This window comes from Hypomesus nipponensis, chromosome 10 (assembly GCF_054491055.1).
Source record: "Hypomesus nipponensis isolate SF chromosome 10, ASM5449105v1, whole genome shotgun sequence".
In the NCBI taxonomy this organism is placed as follows: domain Eukaryota; kingdom Metazoa; phylum Chordata; class Actinopteri; order Osmeriformes; family Osmeridae; genus Hypomesus; species Hypomesus nipponensis.
In genome coordinates this window covers 14485347-14505560 of record NC_140370.1, presented here as the reverse complement: position 1 = coordinate 14505560, position 20214 = coordinate 14485347, and the positions used below count along the sequence as shown (strand labels likewise).

General features: G+C 44.1%; 1 protein-coding gene across 1 annotated transcript; it reads right to left on the bottom strand.

Annotated features, from left to right (window-relative positions):
* Positions 1–1002: 1002 nt before the first annotated feature.
* Positions 1003–17005, bottom strand: cacnb2b (calcium channel, voltage-dependent, beta 2b). The gene is made up of 12 exons (XM_084708050.1): positions 16580–17005; positions 10786–10851; positions 8835–8957; positions 8513–8652; positions 8152–8230; positions 7890–7970; positions 7523–7581; positions 7306–7415; positions 5844–5995; positions 5350–5445; positions 3833–4018; positions 1003–2813 (listed from the first exon to the last, which is right to left on the bottom strand). Exons 1-12 carry the CDS (start codon positions 16595–16597, stop codon positions 2133–2135), a joined length of 1791 nt encoding a protein of 596 aa, XP_084564176.1. The 5' UTR covers positions 16598–17005; the 3' UTR covers positions 1003–2132.
* Between the last annotated feature and the right edge of the window lie 3209 nt (positions 17006–20214).

Below are 20214 nucleotides of genomic sequence, written 5' to 3'. Positions count from 1 at the left end.
ATTCCAACTCCTGTTACCTAACAGCAAATGCAGCCTGGGATATATATAGTATGATATCTGAAGTAACTGAAGCAAAGCTAATTGGAAAATAATGATCAAAGCTTCAAAAATAAACATCTTCTTTGCAACCAGAGCGAAATAACCAGCTCTAAATTAACGGAGAGAACTGAAAACAAAAACAATACAACTTTGTCTGGTGTCTTTTTCTCAGGAATATGACACAGAGATCAGTGAGCCTGGAGGGAGACTGTAGGGAACAGCGTGTCATTTTCTTCACTGGGATTTTTTTTTCTCCATTGCAAGGGCACTTCATCATGTTCTCTCATTCGGAGGGGTATCTAATTTTCTTTCGTTTCATCAGAAAGGAACCTCAAGTTTATTATTTTAATACTCTACTCTTGAAAAAGGACGATAACCAAAACCTGTGAAACTTGGAATAAACTACCTTTGCAAAACACACGAGTAGCTAGCTGTTTCAAGTAGCCTAGACTACCACCTAAACAACTGTCACCACTCACACCTAGGGTAAACTAAACTGACAAAAGACACATCATTAAACCTGCTAGAGCAGGGGTCCCCAAACTTTTTTATGCGAGTGGCAGATAATTTTTTATATGTTTAATGTGGGGCCGGCTCGGTCTGTTACCTAAAATTACATGGAGTGACTACCAGTATTATTATGGAGATTTTATTATGATTTTAAATGTGTTTATTATGCTAGATTAGTTTATTATTTTGTTATGCACCATACATCCGTACATATCAAGGGATGTATAGCCTATTAAAAGAGGATTATTACTATCGTATTGACCAGTATTTTATTCATTGCTATTGAAATCAGTGTGAACCTTTTTTTTTTTTTTTCTCTGGCATTGTTCAGAGGGTCGCTCCGAGTGTCTGTGCTAGAGAGTAACTGAGGAAAAAATGTTTACTGGGGCATTACAAGATCCCTTTGTTTTACAATAAGAACCATATCCTGGAGTTTAAAAGAAGACCAATAGGTGATACTGAACATGTTTATCATCAAGCAAAAAAAAAAAAAGCATTTTGCATCCTGTGTGACATCATTTCAAACTAAATGAAACAAATTCAGAATAAATACTATATGAGAACACACAAGTTAGAAAGAAACATACCTCAATCAGCATTTAAGTCGTCGCTAGCCAAGTCAATAGTGACAGTTCTATTTAACAGTGCAACAGGCATTCTACTCTCCCTTTAACATTCCTACAAAGGCAATTATGAAATATATACAAATGCATAGAAATTGTTTTCAATCTATACAGTATATATATTATATTTGTTATCACAAGTTGCATGTTGCAAGATGCATAGTCTCTAGCATGTACTGTACAATGCAGCGCAAGTCTAAGACAGTAGAAAACAAGTGGTGCTTCCTGGCAGGGTCCAGGTGAGTACAGTAGAAATCTGAGCTCCCATCTTACAATCATTCGTAGAAAAATAATTATGGACTTTTATGTTTCTACTAAGGAATTGGTGGCTATTGGAGGCATGATACACAAGTAAATGGTGTGGGAAAAAAAGAAAGATGAATATGTTTACAACTGACAAAGCCAATAAGGGGATAACTGTTTATATCGTCAAAATAATATTAAGCTACTATTTTCAGTCATTTTAGTCATGGACATTACTTATTAGAGTAAGGTCTGATCAATAACTCTGGGATTAATAATTCCAGACCATTTGGAATTGGCAAGATACAGTACAATTCCTTCAAACAAAAAATCTTCTAGGGATCTTCAAAATGTTAAGGTACCTACATTGTTGTTACCCTATATAACACCAGCAAACATTTGACAAACCATCAAACTGCTCATTGGGAAAACAAAGTCCTGCAAATAAATAAGAGCACAGGAGAGACATGAGAATTAGGAGAGAACAGAGAGAGAGAGAGAGAGAGAGAGAGAGAGAGAGAGAGAGAGAGATGGTCGAGAGAGGCAGAAAGACAGAGAGATCTAGTTATCCTGGGAGGTAGAGGGGGAGATGGAGGGAAGACAGTAGAAGAACCACTGAGTGTCCAGACACAGTAGAGAGACCCTGGATATTTGTTTTAGTGCAGTGCAAAGAGAAACACACACAAACACACACACACACAACAATGAAAACATTCACTAGTGTATAAAATCTTGGTGCCAATGTCTTAAGTCCCCATGCCTGCCATCTCTGTCTCTGTCTCTGTCTCTGTCTCTGTCTCTGTCTCTGTCTCTGTCTCTGTCCCTGCCTTGGTAATGGTAGTGGTTGTCAGTGGGGTGGTGTCTGTGTGTGCGTGGCTGGTTGCTAAGGTGTTGTCTGTGCTGTCTGTTACGTTCGTTGTGCTCCAGTTCGTAATCCTCCCCGGGGTACAGCTGGCTGTTGCCACGGTGATGGTGGTGGTGGTGGTGGTGATGGTGGTTGCTGTTGTGATGGTGGTGGTTGTGGTCCCTATGCGACACGGCCCTGTGATTGTACGGCTGCACCCCCTCCTCCCCCTCCTCCCCCTCCTGCTCCTCCTGCTCCTCCAGGGCCTGCCTGCGGGGGATCCTCTGGGCGTAGTCCCCCCTGCCAGGCTGCGAGTCCACGCCCGACGTCTGGATCTGAGCCTGGGTGTGGTTCTCGGCCCTGCGGTGGTGGTGGTGGTGGCTGTGCTGTGGTCTCTTTGGTTCAGTTCTGGGGGGGCGGTCGTCCTCCTCTCTCTGGCCCTCCTCGTCCGCTTGCTCCTGGGCTACAGGCTCCCTCTGCTCCTGCTGGTCGAGCTGGTTCTCCCTGGAGCCTTTCCTCTTGGTCAGGGCTGTCTTCTTGCTCTTCTGGTCCTCCTAGGGCAAACATGCCATGGAGGATAGCAATGTAGATGAACACGTTCTAGGGTGACAAACATGCACGTACGTATGTACAGATACACACTCACTCTCTCCCCTATTTCTCTCTATCTTCTCTTTCTCACTCTGTCATACACACACACCTCTCTTGTACTGCCAATACACACACACACACACAGGAGGTGAAAACACTGCTAGAACTACTCGTCTATCCTACTGTAGTGGTGCGAGGGCGTTGACACTAGTCATTGGTCATGTCTCACTCACCAGACACACTGCTATCTCATTTCTGTACATTTCCCAGAGGATGAGGTTTGGAGAGAGAGGGATGGAGAAATGAAAAAGGTCACATGACAGATGAACGCAGGAGACAGAGCAGCTGCAGTGATGTTGAGGTGAAGAACAGTGGCGTGAGAGGATCACAAAGATGAGGTCACGCATCATATCCAACATCACGTCGATGACAAACAGAACAGCAACAAACAGAACCGAAAAACATACTGTGTTCGAATAACAGAAACATGACTTCCACAGGTGTGGCGACCCCTGACATGTGTGTAAGAGGCACCTGGACAGCGACGCAACAGAGAGCAGAGCAGAAACGGCTGAGCTGAGGCAGGTTTTCCTGCGACCAACTGAAGTACACGTTTCATCGTACTCCATGCAAGTGTCTGTCCTTTGAGTTTAAACGATAACTAGACATCAACTACCATGTAACTGCATAGCAATACCTATGGTAACAACGTAGTACGTGCATAGAAGTGAAGGGTTAGAGGTGTGGGTTGTGAGGTAAGTGAGAAGGCTGCATGCTCTTATGGTTCTTCTTCCCTTTGGCACTTATTTGTTTTTCACAGTGTTTGCTTCATGTTTTGGCTGCTCGCAATGTTTGGGGCTTTCTCGATGTTATGATCAGTGACCTACGCACTTTTGTAAAGCTCTCTCTTGGAAGTCGCTTTGGATAAACGCGTCTGCTAAATGCGTGAATGTAAACATCTGGGGGAGGGGTAGTCGTGTACCTTAGCAGGCGGCAGAGCAGCCATGGGGCTGGCAGGTAGAGTGTTCTCTGCCAGCTTCATCACCATGGGGCTGGGAGGCTCCATCTCTGGAGGGTGTGTGGCTCTCCAGTAGGCCTCCAGATAGTCTGCTATGTGCTCACAGGCATCGCTCAGCTGGTTCTCATCCAGGATGACGTCAAACATCTCCTGTCAAACACAACCGTTGGGGAGGGATGGGAGTCAGACTTGGAGGAATGGGTGGACCGGAAGCACTGCAAGGTTGAGTTCAAACAATATATATATATATATATATATATAATACATATATATATATATATATATATATATATATATATATATATATATAATACATATATATATAATACATATATATATATATATAATACATATATATATAATACATATATAAATATACTAGTCGTATAACTGTATTAATCACTATTTCATGCATTTCACAACAGTTTATTGCCATCTAAATGCTGCATCTGGTTTACTGGACTTGCTGTTGAGAGATAATGTGCCTTAAGTGATTTCTTTGTTGTCACTCTCCTATACAGCGCTGGGATGGGGATGCAGATTGGTATTGACAGGGAGGTTTTGTGAAATGGGTCCCTGATTCCAGACAAGATTATTGGAACACAATCTGTATCACTGCCTGCTTTCCCGTCCCCTCGGAGACCAGAGACTGGAGGACTTAAAATAACCCTCCTAGCTAATCAGATCAAGTAAGTCTGTGATTAGGTCCTAGAGCAAGTTTCAGATCAGGAGATGTAAGGAAATAAGGTCAGATCAACAAGGAAGGACAGCCACGTACAGTCAAAGCACACGGCCACTGACACACACACAGGAAAACACTGACACACACACAGGAAGACACTGACACACACACAGGAAGACACTGACACACACAGGAAGACACTGACACACACACAGGAAGACACTGACACACACAGGAAGACACTGACACACACAGGAAGACACTGACACACACACAGGAAGACACTGACACACACAGGAAGACACTGACACACACACAGGAAGACACTGACACACACAGGAAGACACTGACACACACACAGGAAGACACTGACACACACACAGGAAGACACTGACACACACACAGGAAGACACTGGGAAATCTCTTTCATTGTCTCATGGTGTGGAATCAATACCCATGTTAATGCAAATACCTATCAACACAGGGATCAGCTTTACACTGCTGCCAGCCCAACAACACAGTGCAAAGGCAGATTTGAGTACACAGTGCAGTGAAGTCATATGAAAAGGATGAAATTGTGCTTTTCATTAAAAGGATGACATGGCAAATGCACTTGTTTTTTTTCTTCTAGGTCATGATTGCAACCTGTCATTAATGAATACTTCATTTGGCTTTTGGTGGGAAAACTGAGTTTATCTCTTGAGGAAGAAGGTTGGTTTTAATGCGAAGAGTACTGAGAGGGGTCCAGATGACATGAGTTTGGCAGTTGAGCTGTTTGGCCATTAGAGGGCGCTCTCACCGGAGGACACTGAGCCAACTTGTCTGCTGCCACTATCTGGACGTTCAAGTGTTTGGTTTGAGACTTTCCTCTTGTCTTGATCAGCCTGGTTAACACCTGTTCGAAACCCAGCAGGAGAAAATGCATTAGTTAAGTGAAATCTCAGAAAATTAGTATAGAAAACTTCAAGAAAAAGTGTTGATGGGGGAATCACGAACAGTTACAAAATTGTACATCTCGCCAGTGGTCTTGCAAAGTCAACCCAAACCCATTCTCCTTCACACTGAACCCCTGTCGGCTTCGCTATACTAACGACTATGAAACAGCTACAGAACAGCACAACTGTACATAATCCGTACAGTTTTGACTTCCACACAGGGTTGTGGTAACCCCAAAAAAACATTTCAAACCTATCAACAAAAGGGGTGATTCCTCCTCAGTGTCTATGCACGCATCCATAGTGGCCTCTCACACCCACACAGCAGACGGCAGCGTGCCTCCCTGCTCCTGCTCACCTTGGGGGAGGAGATCTTGACGTAGACCAGGATAGGAGCCAGGGAGGTCTTGGACAGCTGGATGGGGTGGTTGACCGTGTCTGCGTCCAGGACCACCAGCTGTAGGCTGCGGGCCAGCTCAAAGATCCGCTCCACCTCCCCCTGGATCTGGGCTGAAGGAAGGAGGAAGCAACAAGGAGTTGGAGGAAGAGGTTGTCCTATACTTAAATATCCGACACCAGTCATGTGTTGTGGTTCTTTATCCATTCATTTCGGTCATTCATCCATGCCTCCATATTACAATGATAAAAATGTTGTTTTCAAAACAGGCTTTGCATATCATCAAAGCTTTCCATGTGGTGCAGTAAACTGACAAATTCAAACTCTAAAAATATGATAATCCCAAAAATATGTGGGAGAACTGATAGGTGAGGTTCTTTAAGTGCTCAAAATGGTTTATGGTAATACCATTAAAGTGAGGATGACAGTGATGTCAGAGCATGACTTAGATCACATCATGTATCAGGATGTAGGCTACACATATTTTTTAAACTTTTGTATTAACAGATGTAATAATAATGTATTCAATTCAATAATTATTCAATAATGTATTCTTAGAATTAAAGCAACATATAGTTCAGGAGAGGGGGGGGGGGATACCTGCAACCTCTTGATCTGCAGTGAAACTCTAATCACTGAACTATACTCTGCCATTTGATAGTTACAGTTAATCAGTAATTAAACTGAAACTCATCTGTTTTCTTAAGTTGGTCTACATGTAGGTAAAGTTAAGCCAGGGAAATGTGCTGTCGAAGTGGTAATACAAGAAATGAATCTTGAACAAATTGAAGCGAGTGTAAACAGCATGGCTGCGTGGCATCAGTATTCACTAACTCCAACATAACCATACGAGCTACAGGTGCGGTGGTTGATACGTACCTGCTGCGTCTGAGTTGTGGCCGCGAGGAGAGGGGCAGAGCGAGGAGAGGGGCAGAGCGAGGAGAGGGGCAGAGCGAGGAGAGGGGCAGAGAGAGGAGAGGGGCAGAGCGAGGAGAGGGGCAGAGCAAGGAGAGGGGCAGAGCGAGGAGAGGGTCAGAGCGAGGAGAGGGGCAGAGAGAGGAGAGGGGAAGAGCGCAGAGTAAATCACTTTGAACAAATGTTGGAGCTATGCAATGTCTTCCCAGCATCCAGATCTAGCATGACTTACATACGAATAATACTGACTGGGACAACATAGTTGAATGTTTTTAAATCCCACCCTATTCTACAGTGGACCTTTGTCATTGGTTGTGAAAGGCACGTACTATCAGAACAATAGGCCCTGTATCACAGTATGCCAGTCTATCTGGTGAGACAGTTTGATACGGATAATAGTCGGCATTACAGTATGAAAGAAGTGTAACAACAGAATGGTAAGTGTTGGGTTGCTTGAGTATCTGAGAGATGCAGTATTCATTCAAGAAGATTCAGATTCAGACCTTACCTAGATTTGAGCGTTTGTTGGAGCGGTCCATTAGGGCTTTTTTTCCAGGGTTGTTCAGTATAGACCGCTTGGCTAGAGAGATGTCCGCAGCGACGCGAGTTATGGTAATTCTGCAAAACAAACCGCACGTTTGCCAAAAAAACATGTACATAACTCGTTTACAGCAAACATTGGTATTTGATGGATTCTTTCTTCAACAAAACTCGGCCACGCTCACCTGCCTTCGAATCTGTGTTTCAAGAAATCAAACAACGCTTTCTGCATCATGTCTGTCACCTGTAATTGAAAGGATATCGCTGGATTTAGATAAGTGTCTGTGTATGTATGCGTGTGCAGGGCGCACGTATGTATGTATATATGTATATGTGTATGTATGTGTAACAGACGTGGTCTTGCAAGTTCCGTCAGAGGTATAAAGGCAACCGTCCGCTCCCACCGGGAGTCGAACTCACCACCTCTGACTTCCCAAGCGCCACCACTACCAACGAAAAGCTAGCAAATTTCACCACACACCGGCTACATATGTATGTATGTATGTATGTATGTATGTATGTATGTGTGTATCTGTGTGTAGCATCACTTACCTCTAGGCCCTTCAGCGACGGCCCCATCAGCACAACAGGACGCATTGTGGGGACCACATCATACGGAGCGACCTGCTCCCCCTACAGGCGACAGGAGGAAACAGTACCCTCAGACGAGTTCAGCACTCCAGCAGCATCACATACACACATCACACGCAAACAGATCATACATCCAAATATATGCTAGGATCTTCATCAATTGCAAAAGCAGGCACTTTTAAGGGCATGCGCACGTCATTCACAAACACACAAATACACTTACAGATTTCTTTTTGGCCTGGGCCACTGTTGAAGGGGGTGTATACTTCTTTGCGTTCATATCCTGGGTAGTTGCTGCTTTACTGAAATTAAAATGGAGATTCAACTGTCATCTACCTCAGTGGTTCTCAACCCTGGTCCTCAGGGCACCCCTGTCCTGCATGTTTTAGATGTTTCCCTGCTCCGACACACCTGATTCAAATGAATGGTCATAAGCAGGCTTCTGCAGAGCTTGATAACAACCCATTCATTTGCATCTGGTGTGTTGGAGCAGGGAAACATCTAAAACATGCAGGGGGTCGCTGAGGACCAGGGTTGAGAACCCCTGATCAGCCATCTGACTACAGAGAGACTAGAACACACACCTGGCTAAGGCCTTGGCAGCTTTCCTGGCCTGCACCTCTCTCCTGATCAAGATATTCTCCAGGTTAACAGGACTGGGGATGAAGCCGACCACTCCATCCTCCTTCACTGGGCGCCCTAGCCACCACTCATTGTTGAACTTCTGCAGGACCGAATAGCCAGAGATAGAAGACATTGGGGGATTGAGGTGGTTGTCGTCAACCTCACGAAAATCTTCATCCTTCTCATCACCCTCATCATCAGCATGACACACTGAAAGCGCCTGGACAATCGGATTAAATCAAACGCTTCGTCGGTTCAGAGAGCACAGACATGACCCCTGACCTCTTTGACGTGCAGGAAGTCCTTGGCCTCGAAGGTGACGGCTGTTCCAGGCACGGGCACGTTGTCTTCGTCCGCGGGGGTGTAGGAGAAGTTACAGAACACGGCGAACGCCACCGGCTTGAACTGGTGACACACGAGGAGAGACACAACGTTAGGGACAGTAGGACTGAGAGTGCTGTTGTCTGTATGAGCTACAGTCAAAGCCTTGTTGAATGTGTGTTATCTTCAAATGATTTGACAGACTTACAATCATCTGTCAATGCATGATATACAATATCATAACAGTAGCAATCTATCAAAGAATCTCTAAATGACAATTAAATGGCATAAGAGTCCCATCCTCTACACAGTCAATCACATCCTTTGCTATTCGGAACCTGGCTCCACTGTTTACTATGTTTGTCATGGTGTGTGGCAATGTGTGTCTGCTGGAACTCCAAGCTGTTAATGCTCCCATTAAAGGTCCTTCTATGCGGGAACAGTCAGTCAGACAAACACAAGGCTGCTGCCAGCAGCTGAGCGTTAACACCATGGACTACACAGCCGAAAGCAAACGCCAATAACAATGTCCATTAATTAAGGTCTGATCCTAACAGGACACAGAATCTAGTGAAACGGCTAAATTCAAATGAGTATTTGTCTGTGCGTGGACAGTACAAAGCGCCTGTGTGATTGTGCGTGTGATTGTGTGTGTGACTACTGATGAATTACAATATGTGCAGGACAAGCTTAATATGCAAAATGGGATCTGTGAGAAAAATATGATTATGCAGTAATGATGTAATTATGCAGTGTGTGTACATTTTGTACACATGGGTGAATGTGTGTGTGTGTGTGTGTCCACCATGTGTGAGAGCCTCAGGGTGTCACAGTAAAAAGCCCACTGCAGGTTTTTTGTGCAAGCTCGGAAAAGCAGCAGACTGACTTTAAATCATTCATAGGGAGAGATGCAATATGGATATATTCTGAGAGATGTGACACTGTAAAAAAAAAACCTTTATGGCATAAGAAAGCACAAATGTATCTTTTAAAAATCTTTTAAACAATGGTTCCCTGAAGAAAATCAGGGATGCTAAGATATACTGTCGGCCATTTCTAGCTTCAGTCCCCAAACATTAAACGTACATAAAAACATGATACACACATACCACACATTGTTGCATGTAAACATAACACCCTCCAAGCCTGTAATTCCTGAGTAGGAGGTCTCTGTTGAGTTCCTGATAGGTTAAATAAGTCAAATGCCAGCAGCCCAATTAGCGGCTTGATCGTCAAACCAAGACACTAATGGCTCCAGTTTGGAAGTGATGGCTTGATGCTGAGGCAGGCGGTCAGCTGGGCTTAGTGGGGGGGGGGGAGGGGCGGGTTCACGGCATTAATAACAGGACACCACTCGGAGCACATTAACGATGTGAAAGGATCAAATTCAGTTTCCTGAGGGAGCAGCATCCTTCTCAGACAAAGAGAGACCGCTTAGAACCAGCCTGGCGGGAGGAAAGATGGGTTCTTCAGTTCGACATGCTTCTAGAAAAAGTTCACTGTCTTGAGTTGTCAGGAAATCACCCGTCATCTCAAGTTTAGTAAACATCATGACAGGTGATCTTCACAGGATTATTGAGTTTCAAATATTACAGTAAGGATCATTATCAAGTTAAACTGAGTATAAAAGCATAGCATCGATGCTGTAAAAGCCTTGGGGTCAGTCCCTGGCTTTTACATTAAAGCAGGAGTGAATGGAAAACAGGAGATTTGCACTGAGGTAAGCAGGGGGAAATATTGCTGTGACTCATTTCAGGATATTGCCAGGTTCCTAATCCGATGCCCCGGTGTCTGTTTCCTTTCTGTATGCCAGAGATGTCATCATGTTTCTGAGAACACGGGAGCTACAGGGGAAGGGGGGCATAGGTCAATACCAGGAGGGAACCGTGAGAGGTTCCGGAAGGATGTATACCTTGGCCTTATCCAACTGCACCTGGGCGTTCCTCTCCTCGACAACATCTGAGTCCTGGCGCTCTCCCTGTGAGAGAGAGAGAGAGAGAGAGAGAGAGAGAGAGAGAGAGAGAGAGAGAGAGAGAGAGAGAGAGAGAGAGAGAGAGAGAGAGAGAGAGAGAGAGAGAGAGAGAGAGAGAGAGAGAGAGAGAGAGAGAGAGAGAGAGAGAGAGAGAGAGAGAGAGAGAGAGAGAGAGAGAGAGAGAGAGAGAGAGAGAGAGAAAGAGGGGAGAGAGAAAGAGGGGGAGACATTAGAAGCAGGTTCCCACATAGTAACTCTACAGCAGATAGAGGAATCCCAGCTGCAGTTTACTAGCATCCACACAGAGGATGCCTTGCTCTTTCTCTCCTCATCATTCACTCAGCAGGACCCTCCAGCAGGTAGTATTTCCTGTAACAGGCATTACTTCCTGTGGCAATCATGCTGAGAAACCCCAAGCTGTCCTCAGCACTAGACCCTTGTATGCAGTCACATTTACGAGGGACGTGTGTTTCCAGAATCTTCTGTCAAATTGTCAGGAAATTGTAGGATTCCTTCTCTCTTGGGACACTCAAGTTTATGTGCCATGTGTCCCCTGATTAGATTGTCCCCTCAAAGACGTGGTAATTAATGCCCTCTGTGTCCAGTGACCCAGGAGAAACTGTGACGCAGGCCCTCCGCCACACACACACACACACACATACAAATACACTAACACTGATATACACACACACACACACACACACACACAGACATGGACATACAACACTGCCAGACGTACTTACACTCACAGACACAAACACACACAGACATACACACTGCCTGACACACTTACACACACACACACAAATCAAGTCACACACTCTCCTTCTCAACTACCTGAGAACACATGTCCTTAAACAAAGGACGAAACAGAAAGCACAAGACAAAGTCCTTGGTGAGTATTCAGCCTTGAATCAATCAGCTCCCCACATGCTCCCCTCATTCCCTGACACCCCCTCCCCCCTCCCCCATGTCTAAATAGAAGCCTATTCTCAGTACACCATCCTAGTGTGTGCCATTCTGCCATCGTGACAGTGGTAGATCAATTATACATCGTGCTATCAGACCGAGTTCTATTAAAACATCAACAGGATAGATGTGTGAATTCCTTAGAACTGACGAACACTAGGATTAACCTGCCTAGGTGAGAGGGTTAGACGCTACGACATCTCCAAGAGAGAAGAGAGAAGTTAGAGGAGGATAGGCGTCCAGTACAGGATAAAACACGAAGAAGAAAGGTTAATGAAAGACTGCCTTGAGATGGGTGAAGGAGGAGGAAGAAAAGGTAGAGGAGGGAAGATAAGTAGCTGTAGGCTTGAGAAATGACTTTTAGCTTCATAGGTGAGTACACTTTAAGTATGATTATCAGGTCCTAGTAGGAGAGGAAGCCATTCTAATGGCTTCAGACAACACTGTCTTTGAGTTTGACCAAAAACGCCTGTGCAATAACTGCAATGCACAGTATTCTTACTTCCATAAATAAAAGCGTCTTCTAAGTGAATGCATGAACATGAAAGAATCTGCTACTTGTTTGTTAAAATAAACTTTTCTGCTGAGTTGCTCTGAAGGTGACTCCACACTCACACACCTGTTTCATCACTAGCCAGTGGGTACATTAGAGAAGACAGGCTGATTAAAAAGATGGACTCCATTCCCACAGTAGTGCAGTCCTTCACTTGAGTCCAATAGATTGAACCATTTAGAACCCATTCGTCACAGGAGGAATTAAATCTGAACTATTCTAAATTCTAACGATTCTACTCATAATGGAGCACTATATTGCACCTTTAGTGAACACACCCTGTCATCCAGGGCTGCCTCCAGGGCTGCCTCTTGGGCTGCCTTCAGGGCTGCCTCCAGGCCAGCTAGCTCCCAAAGCCACCTCACCTGCACTCAGTGTCACATTGTTGACTTACTGAAGACATGGCACTACAGTACTGTGACTCTCTCAGAATATTGAAAAAGAATGTTGAAAGATATAGGATGATGTGGTTATTGGTGAATGGTGTGGTCTAAAACTGTTTGAAAAACATGATATTAATTTTGAGGTGTTCCAGGAGACAGTGGAAGACAATTGTCCCCCATGGCTATGACACCTCAGGGCTAACCTGACATAATAACCAGGGAGATTTAATGGTCTTCTTTCAAAATACAAGACAATTCATGCTGAATGAAATTCACATTTTATAGTGTATTATTAGAAGTATAATACATTTGAATTAAATTCAACCAGTGACAAATGAGTTTCGAATGGTTCAAGCGTTCAATTTATATCTATGTGACCTTGTATTGTGCAGGTGAATTGACTTGCAAAGCAAGGCGGCATCTCGTGAACGCACATTAGACAGCGGAACAATCACACTCCCTGCACGCTCCCCAAACGTATATGGAAAGGCGTTTCCATGGAAACCGTTTTTAAAAAGAAATATGCCGCCTAAGCATTAAGCCCTCTTAGACACCTCGCCTATTGTCACCGTTTTAGACGAGCACGAGCTCAGGAGGAGAAGCTCTTCCGTTATACCTCACCACGGACAGATCAGCGCTGACAGCAGAGTGCTCTTCGCAGAGCAGTAAACTGTCAGCAGATCTACCCTCAGAGATGCACAGCAGGTCAATGAGAGTGTTGGCTCCCAACAGTGATTTACAGCTAACAGTGAAATCAATGGCTGGAACATAGACGGGGGCATCGCTGTGTACTATGTGCCTGACAGTAGTACTGTAGTTCACAGTGACATCTCCAATAGAAGGTGACATCATAATGAGGCCAGCTTGTTCTCTGTCCAGCAGAGCTAAAGTTAGCTGTCAGTCAGGACTCGAACAGGAAGTTAGAAAACACACGCACACGTAACACACACAAACACAAGAGCAGGTTCTTACACAAATACCTACACACACACACACACACAATGGAAGCCACACACTTGTCCATGCAGGCAATGCAGATATACACGTTAACATACATGCATATGGTCTTACCCCGAATGCCACATGCTTGTGTTTAATACACTTCAGTCCCTTGTTCAGCATGACTACAGTGACTCAAGCATCAGAGCTTCTCACATACAAGCTGAGCTCAGCTGAAAGAGCTGCCAAGCACTGACGGAGAGAGCTGTGCATGTTCTAGAGATGAGTAGAGTGGAAGGTAGTGTGTGTGCATGCATGCGTGTGCTAGGGGGCATGTCTGTCAGTGTGTGCTCATGTGTGTGTGTGTGTGTCTGTGTGAGTTAGAGGGTGAGAGTGTGTGTTAGTGTTATAGAATAGCTCTGTGGACTAGGAAATAGGGCACAGGGAAGTGTGATTCTTAAAAAAAAAAAAAAAAGTGTTAAAAGATACAGACAAAAGTGTTTTGAAGCATTGTTGAAAGAACGGATTAGTCTTGTGTCTTCACCACAAGGGATTCTAACGGTTATTCTGCATCGCATCTTCTGATATAATGTGGTTTCCAATCTGTTACCTGTACTCACACATCTTTTCCTTATAAAGTTCAATGAATGTTTGTCAGTGAACTAGACTAAAGACGCATCACAAAAAGACTACATCTTCTGCCTCCTCAACCTGTCCACAACAAAGCCTTCTGGGATGTGGAGCAGGTCAGAAACCTTATTGTGACTAATTTCCTGTCTGTCACTAAATGAGCTCTGGCTTCCAGCCAAGGTTTGGATATATGTCCTTATCAAGCCCAAGAACTCTTTACAGTGGCTGTTCCACTGACCGCAGACCATAGTGCACATTTCTATCACGGTATTTATCCGTCTGACATTTAACGCAGTTAAACAACGCCAATGCAGTTCATGTGCAGTTAATCAGATCAGTCACCTTTACACTGAAGCGGTTATCAATGAGTGAATTAAATGTACTGTTTGACCTCTACTGCCTGTCTTGCTTCATGGGCTGGTCTGTCTCAACTGTTGAGGGGGGGGGGGGGGGGGGGTTCGTTGGCATAGTGCCACATTCCCAGTGCTGCCATGGAGACGATATGAAGATGTCGGCTGGTGTGATTATGACAGGTGTATTATGGCATGAGGAAAGCCTGTAGAGTTTTATTTTGTACGAGAATTTCAAAAGGGGGAAGGGGGGGGGGAGGACATCTCAACATGATGATAGAACTTAGGTGTTTTTGAAGTGATTTGACCACATTAACAGGTATTGTTTAGTGGGAGACTTAGAATAACTGAATTTACTGACTTCAAATTAAACACCTACTTATAACGGCCCTCTGTAGTTGGTTAATTTATTACACTAAGATACTATCATCATTACAGGAAGCTGAAGAGCCTGATTAACCACAACAATGTTATATGTCAGTGACAGGGAGAAAAGAAAAGCGATGAGAGTTATGAAGACAAGATAAGGGAATAGTGATCAACATTTTTATCTCTCTTTCACACACACACACACACACACACACACACACACACACACACACACACACACACACACAAGCTTTCGCCACTGCCCTGGGTCATGATTGTCTCTCTGTAAGGAGATTAAGATAGCATGCGTCAATCTAGGATTTGGAGAGAGAGAGATACAAATGCAAACTCTTCATAGGCAGCCAAGAATACTGCTGGCACTGTCAAAGGCCAATACTCTCCTGTGGTGCACTACTTCCAGAGACAACAGAATGTATGTTAGACAGCACTGGGTGACTACATAAACTATACCTTTATATTTGCTGCTATTGCAGATATGTTTGTACTTTCATAGATGTGTATTATTTCCCATGGATATGATGTAACCTGTGTTTTATTTGGAGGGGCCCACAAGAAGGACTGCAAATCCTTTACAATAATAGATTAAAATACATTTATTTTCCAAATCAGTGCATAGTAATAAAATGTGGCACAGAAAGGCTGTTTCAAAATCAACCAAATGTTGTTTTGGAACAAAAAAAAACGAATTTCAGTTGGAACTACTTTTGTTCTTCTGGAACTTTCCAGATATATTGCCCTATTTCCTGAAGGCGAGGTGGAAAGAGTAGAGACACTGGTTTAATACCCCAGTAACAGCTTCTAAGAGGCTTTTTCTATTCTGGGTAATAGGCAACAGGACAGTCCTGCACACTGCAATATAATACTGTCAACCTGAACCTGATGACTGCAGCTCTCTTACATACAGTAACACTGAGCAAACAAAAACAGTGTGAATACTCCATTTTATAATGCTTTTTGAGGTCATCCTCATGTCATTATGATACATTTTCAGAGTAAAACGTCAGTAAGACAGGACCAACGGGCCAAATTGGTATACTTATATGATTTATCCCCCTCATCTGAAGCTGACATTAACATATCTACGTGCAAACCGGTGCATGGTCACAATGGTGTGGTCACCATAATATCATGTCATGTAACTTCAAATAAAAAATATCCGTCGAACAGAATACCACAAAATGTAGGTTAAATGTCTTTCTTCACAGACCTATTTGATCACAACAGGATACCCCATGATATCAAACTAACTACATAGATAAGACTAAACAAAAATACAGCGTATGATGTTTTTTCTTCATCCCACATGGCACATTGATCGCTTGTGGAGATAAATAGCAACAACTATCCTGTTCACTGTTCCTGTGTGCTTCAGTGCAGCGATGCGGAGAGGCCTCACAGGGATTATGCTCAACGCAACAGATGGTGCATTCTCCTATCCTTCCTGATCACGCTCACGCTCTCACACACACACACACGCTCACACACACGCACACACTAGGGACAAGAGTGAAAAATTCTACCTTTTTCTTGGGCGGCATATCGGTTAAATCGGGTCGTTTTTAGCTGCTCCACGGCTGTAACGGAAAGTGTCAAAAGTCCGGTTTGTCTCCTGGTGGTAGTTGTTTAAACATGGCCTTCATTGGCTTGATAAATCCTCAAACTTATCAAAAGTATAGAACAGTAGGCTATGTGCACAGCCTGTCCTATAGCATGCGACGTATCAAGCCAACTCCTGCACGCAATTGAAGAGGAAAAAAAAAACGGCGATTGCAGCTTCCCAGAGGACTCACGGGTGAATGAGTAGCGCGAAGGGTTTCACCTAAATCTGTATTATGAGTTGGTGTGTAGTTACCCCTGTCCGAATCATGGGGCATTAAAGGCTTATTTCTCTGCGTAGCATCTGTTGCTACACTCTTCTCTAACCTGAAGCCGCAATAACCCAACCAAAGATGTAGTTTCTGAAGTCCAGCAGCCCGATCTGTCCCTTTGATTTCGCGCTCTGTTAGCAAAGTCCACGGTGGGGATTTTGTCATTTGTATTGGTCGGTGTTGGGTAATACACCCGTCGTGCCCGTGACGACAGATTAGTGTGCAAACACACAACTTGCTGAAAGAATCAGGCTGTATAAATGAAAGAGCTATGGCTCTGTTCCAAATAGTAAAATCCCATCAAATAAATAGTTATCTTTCTTCAAAGTGGAGATGTGCAGATATTTTTGTTATGTTTTTGTTAATACACAAATGTCTGTGGTGTACGTTACACATTAATCTAATGGGTCTTTTTTTAACTGCACTCATCTGTTGTGGTGACCTGTTGTTTCATAAGAGACAAACCATGAATTGTGTGTGTATGTGTATACAATCTCCACCTATGCTCGTAACATGCCCAAACAGTCGAGGCAGGAGTGGGAGTAAGCTGGGTGGTGTCTCTCCTTGGATGGGATCTGAAACCTCCAAGGAGTGCATCTTATTCAAACGTGTTAGAATGGACTGTAGTGGAGAAGTGTGTGTTGATTAAGAGCCTGTGGAGATGATCTGGTCAGTGTCTGTCACGGCTGGAGCTGGACTAGAGAGCAGCATGACTGAGTGACCTCACAGGGTCAGACAGACATCTGGACTACTGGACTCTCCAACATCCCTATTAATATCCCCCATCCAAGGGCACTGAAGACATGCAATCTAGCTCTGACTCAATCAGGATCATTAGTTCACTAACCTTGTCCCGGGCTTCAAATTGCTAGCGAATGGGATGATTTTCTAAAGAAGGTTCTAAGGAGAACCGGCTGGTGTGCTATCAGAGACTGTCAGTACAGGACGATAGCAAACACACTAGTATCAAGAGTTTTTTTTATAAGATACCAACTCATTGTGTCACCATGTAGATTACTGTGTCACCAGGATCAAAGAAGCCACACTTCTTAGGGGTTCTAAATATATGTTTTTGGTTCAATTCATTTTCATTATTATATCCCCTCATCCAGGTCTGGACTGGGACTGATAAACGGGACGGGACTTTGAAACCCAGACCAGCTCACTACCATGTATTCTTATAATTTCTTTTTTTGCATCATGCCACGGCTGTTTGACAGTCACTTCGGGAAATCCCCCGATGAGCAGTCCGACCTTGCCCTCATCCAATGGCTGGTGTATCATGTTTTTGTTACTAGATCTACCTCTAGTTAGTAGGCTTGAGAGAATGCTTGTTTAAATCAATCTTACTCGTTCCATTAATGTAGGACATGGCCTTGGATTTAACCAGACTTGAGGCTTGACTTAATCTGGTCCATGACACTTCAAATCTCCTCAAACAGGAGCTAGCTGTAGTAGAGAGGCAGAAAACCACAGGAAACTGGCCGCAGTACCCGCGTAAAAACCAACAAGCCAACATCCAGTCCAAACCCAGAGAAGCAGACACGCGACACACATATCCCACATGCTGCTTCCACACACACACATCTGTTCACACGTGTGTGTGCTCTAAAACACACATAAATACACGTCTGTCCTTAAGCCTCTTATGCAGGCGGGCAGGCGGGCATGCATGTGCATAAGTGTGGGTGTGAGGGGAGTGGGTAGGAAGGGCTGTTGGCCATTAAGAACCCAGTACTGGGAGTCTGTGGTGGAGGCTGAAGGGTAGAGGCTGGAGGGCACAGGCTGGAGGCTTGTCAGGCACGCACATCCAGGGAGATGAGCCAAGAGCCCTCTCTTTACCTCACACCGGTCACTCTACAATAGGCAGCTGGAAGACAGATAACTGCTTAACCTCAAACCAGAAACCATAGCTGATTTCTCATTAAAGGTTAAGATGATCGTCGCTTTTTCACCGGTGCCTCGAGAATCGTTTTATCTCATTTGAGTCTCACCCTGTCAAAATTCGTCCTTCATTTTTTAAAGTTACTGAACTGCAACATTATATAATTTCAGTTTTATTGATGTATGTGCCAGCCAGTAATTTGAGTTTAAGTGATGCAGGCTGGTGCTTCTGCCTGGAATGTGGTCGGCCAATCACACCGGACTAAACTTAGTCAGAAATAGCCCAGAGGAGGAGGAAGAGGTGTGGGAGGAAGAAGGGAAAAAAAAAGTGATGTATTCCGGAGGATGGCCAGCCAGTTTTGCTGTAGGGTGTGGAAATATTTGACGATACAGAAAGTTTTAATGTTGTTTTTTAATCTTTCCTTTCTTCTTTCATTTTCTTCCTTCCCTCTCCCTCCGTATTTGTCAAGCCCCCCCTCATCCCACAATGATAATAAAGCTGCAAGAATCTGCAACCAAACATCTGTTTGGCCCCTTCCTCTCCTCAGCACTGGTGGTTGGCACTGGTCTCATGCCCAATGCTGGCCACTTAACTGGGAAAGGATATATTTGAGAAGGATGGAGGGAAGGACAGGAGAGGAGATGGAGGTAGAGACAATAAGACAGGGACAGAGAGAGAGAGAAGCAAAGATGGAGAGAGAGAAAAGTGGAGAGATTGAAAGTGAGAAAGAGAGGGAAGGGGTTGGCTGGGCAGCAACAGTAACAGTACCGTAGGTAAGACTATGGGTTATAGTTCCAGTGACTACCTGCTCTAAAATAGGACTCAATACACAAGGAACGTGGTTATCTGTGTACACACAACACTGGAATCCAGAACATTGCACCATTCTCATCCATCATCCATCCTAACGTTTTCTAAATGCCTGAACAGGATGCCTGTGGATATAAGTACATTAAAACATATTGATTATTGCACCATAAATATGTCATCAGCGTTATGAGAGCAGCTGCTCAGAGGGTGATCATCGTCATACTGTGAGACAGGGTGTGTCTCAATACTCAGCAAATGTCCTTGTTTTCATTACCTTATCGTCACTATTTTATGACGCTGACAGATTGAAGCAATGTAGAAATGTGTCCACTAGGAATCGTGTTCCACCACTTTCAGAAGCGTCAGTAATAATGCACGTGTAGACAACCCTACGGCCAGTTAGACTGTGTGGAAGTTTTCTTATTTACATCATGGCGCTAACTGGAGTATAGGGGGACATTCAGGGCATCGTCCTTCACCTGTTGGCAACTACACTCCAGAAAAACTGGCAATCTCAGCACCACTATAAAAAAGTTTGAAAAGAGTAGACTGCCTCGGCGTACATTCAAGAGCCAGATAAGCACTTCCTGTA

What these genes read in the sequence shown, in the direction of transcription:
- cacnb2b (XM_084708050.1), bottom strand. An exon ending in ACTTCCTGCACGTCAAAGAG is followed by an intron (nt 8,653 to 8,834) that starts GTCAGGGGTCAT and finishes TCGGTCCTGCAG; the next exon opens with AAGTTCAACAATGAGTGGTG. An exon ending in TCAAGATCTCCTCCCCCAAG is followed by an intron (nt 5,446 to 5,843) that starts GTGAGCAGGAGC and finishes GGTTTCGAACAG; the next exon opens with GTGTTAACCAGGCTGATCAA.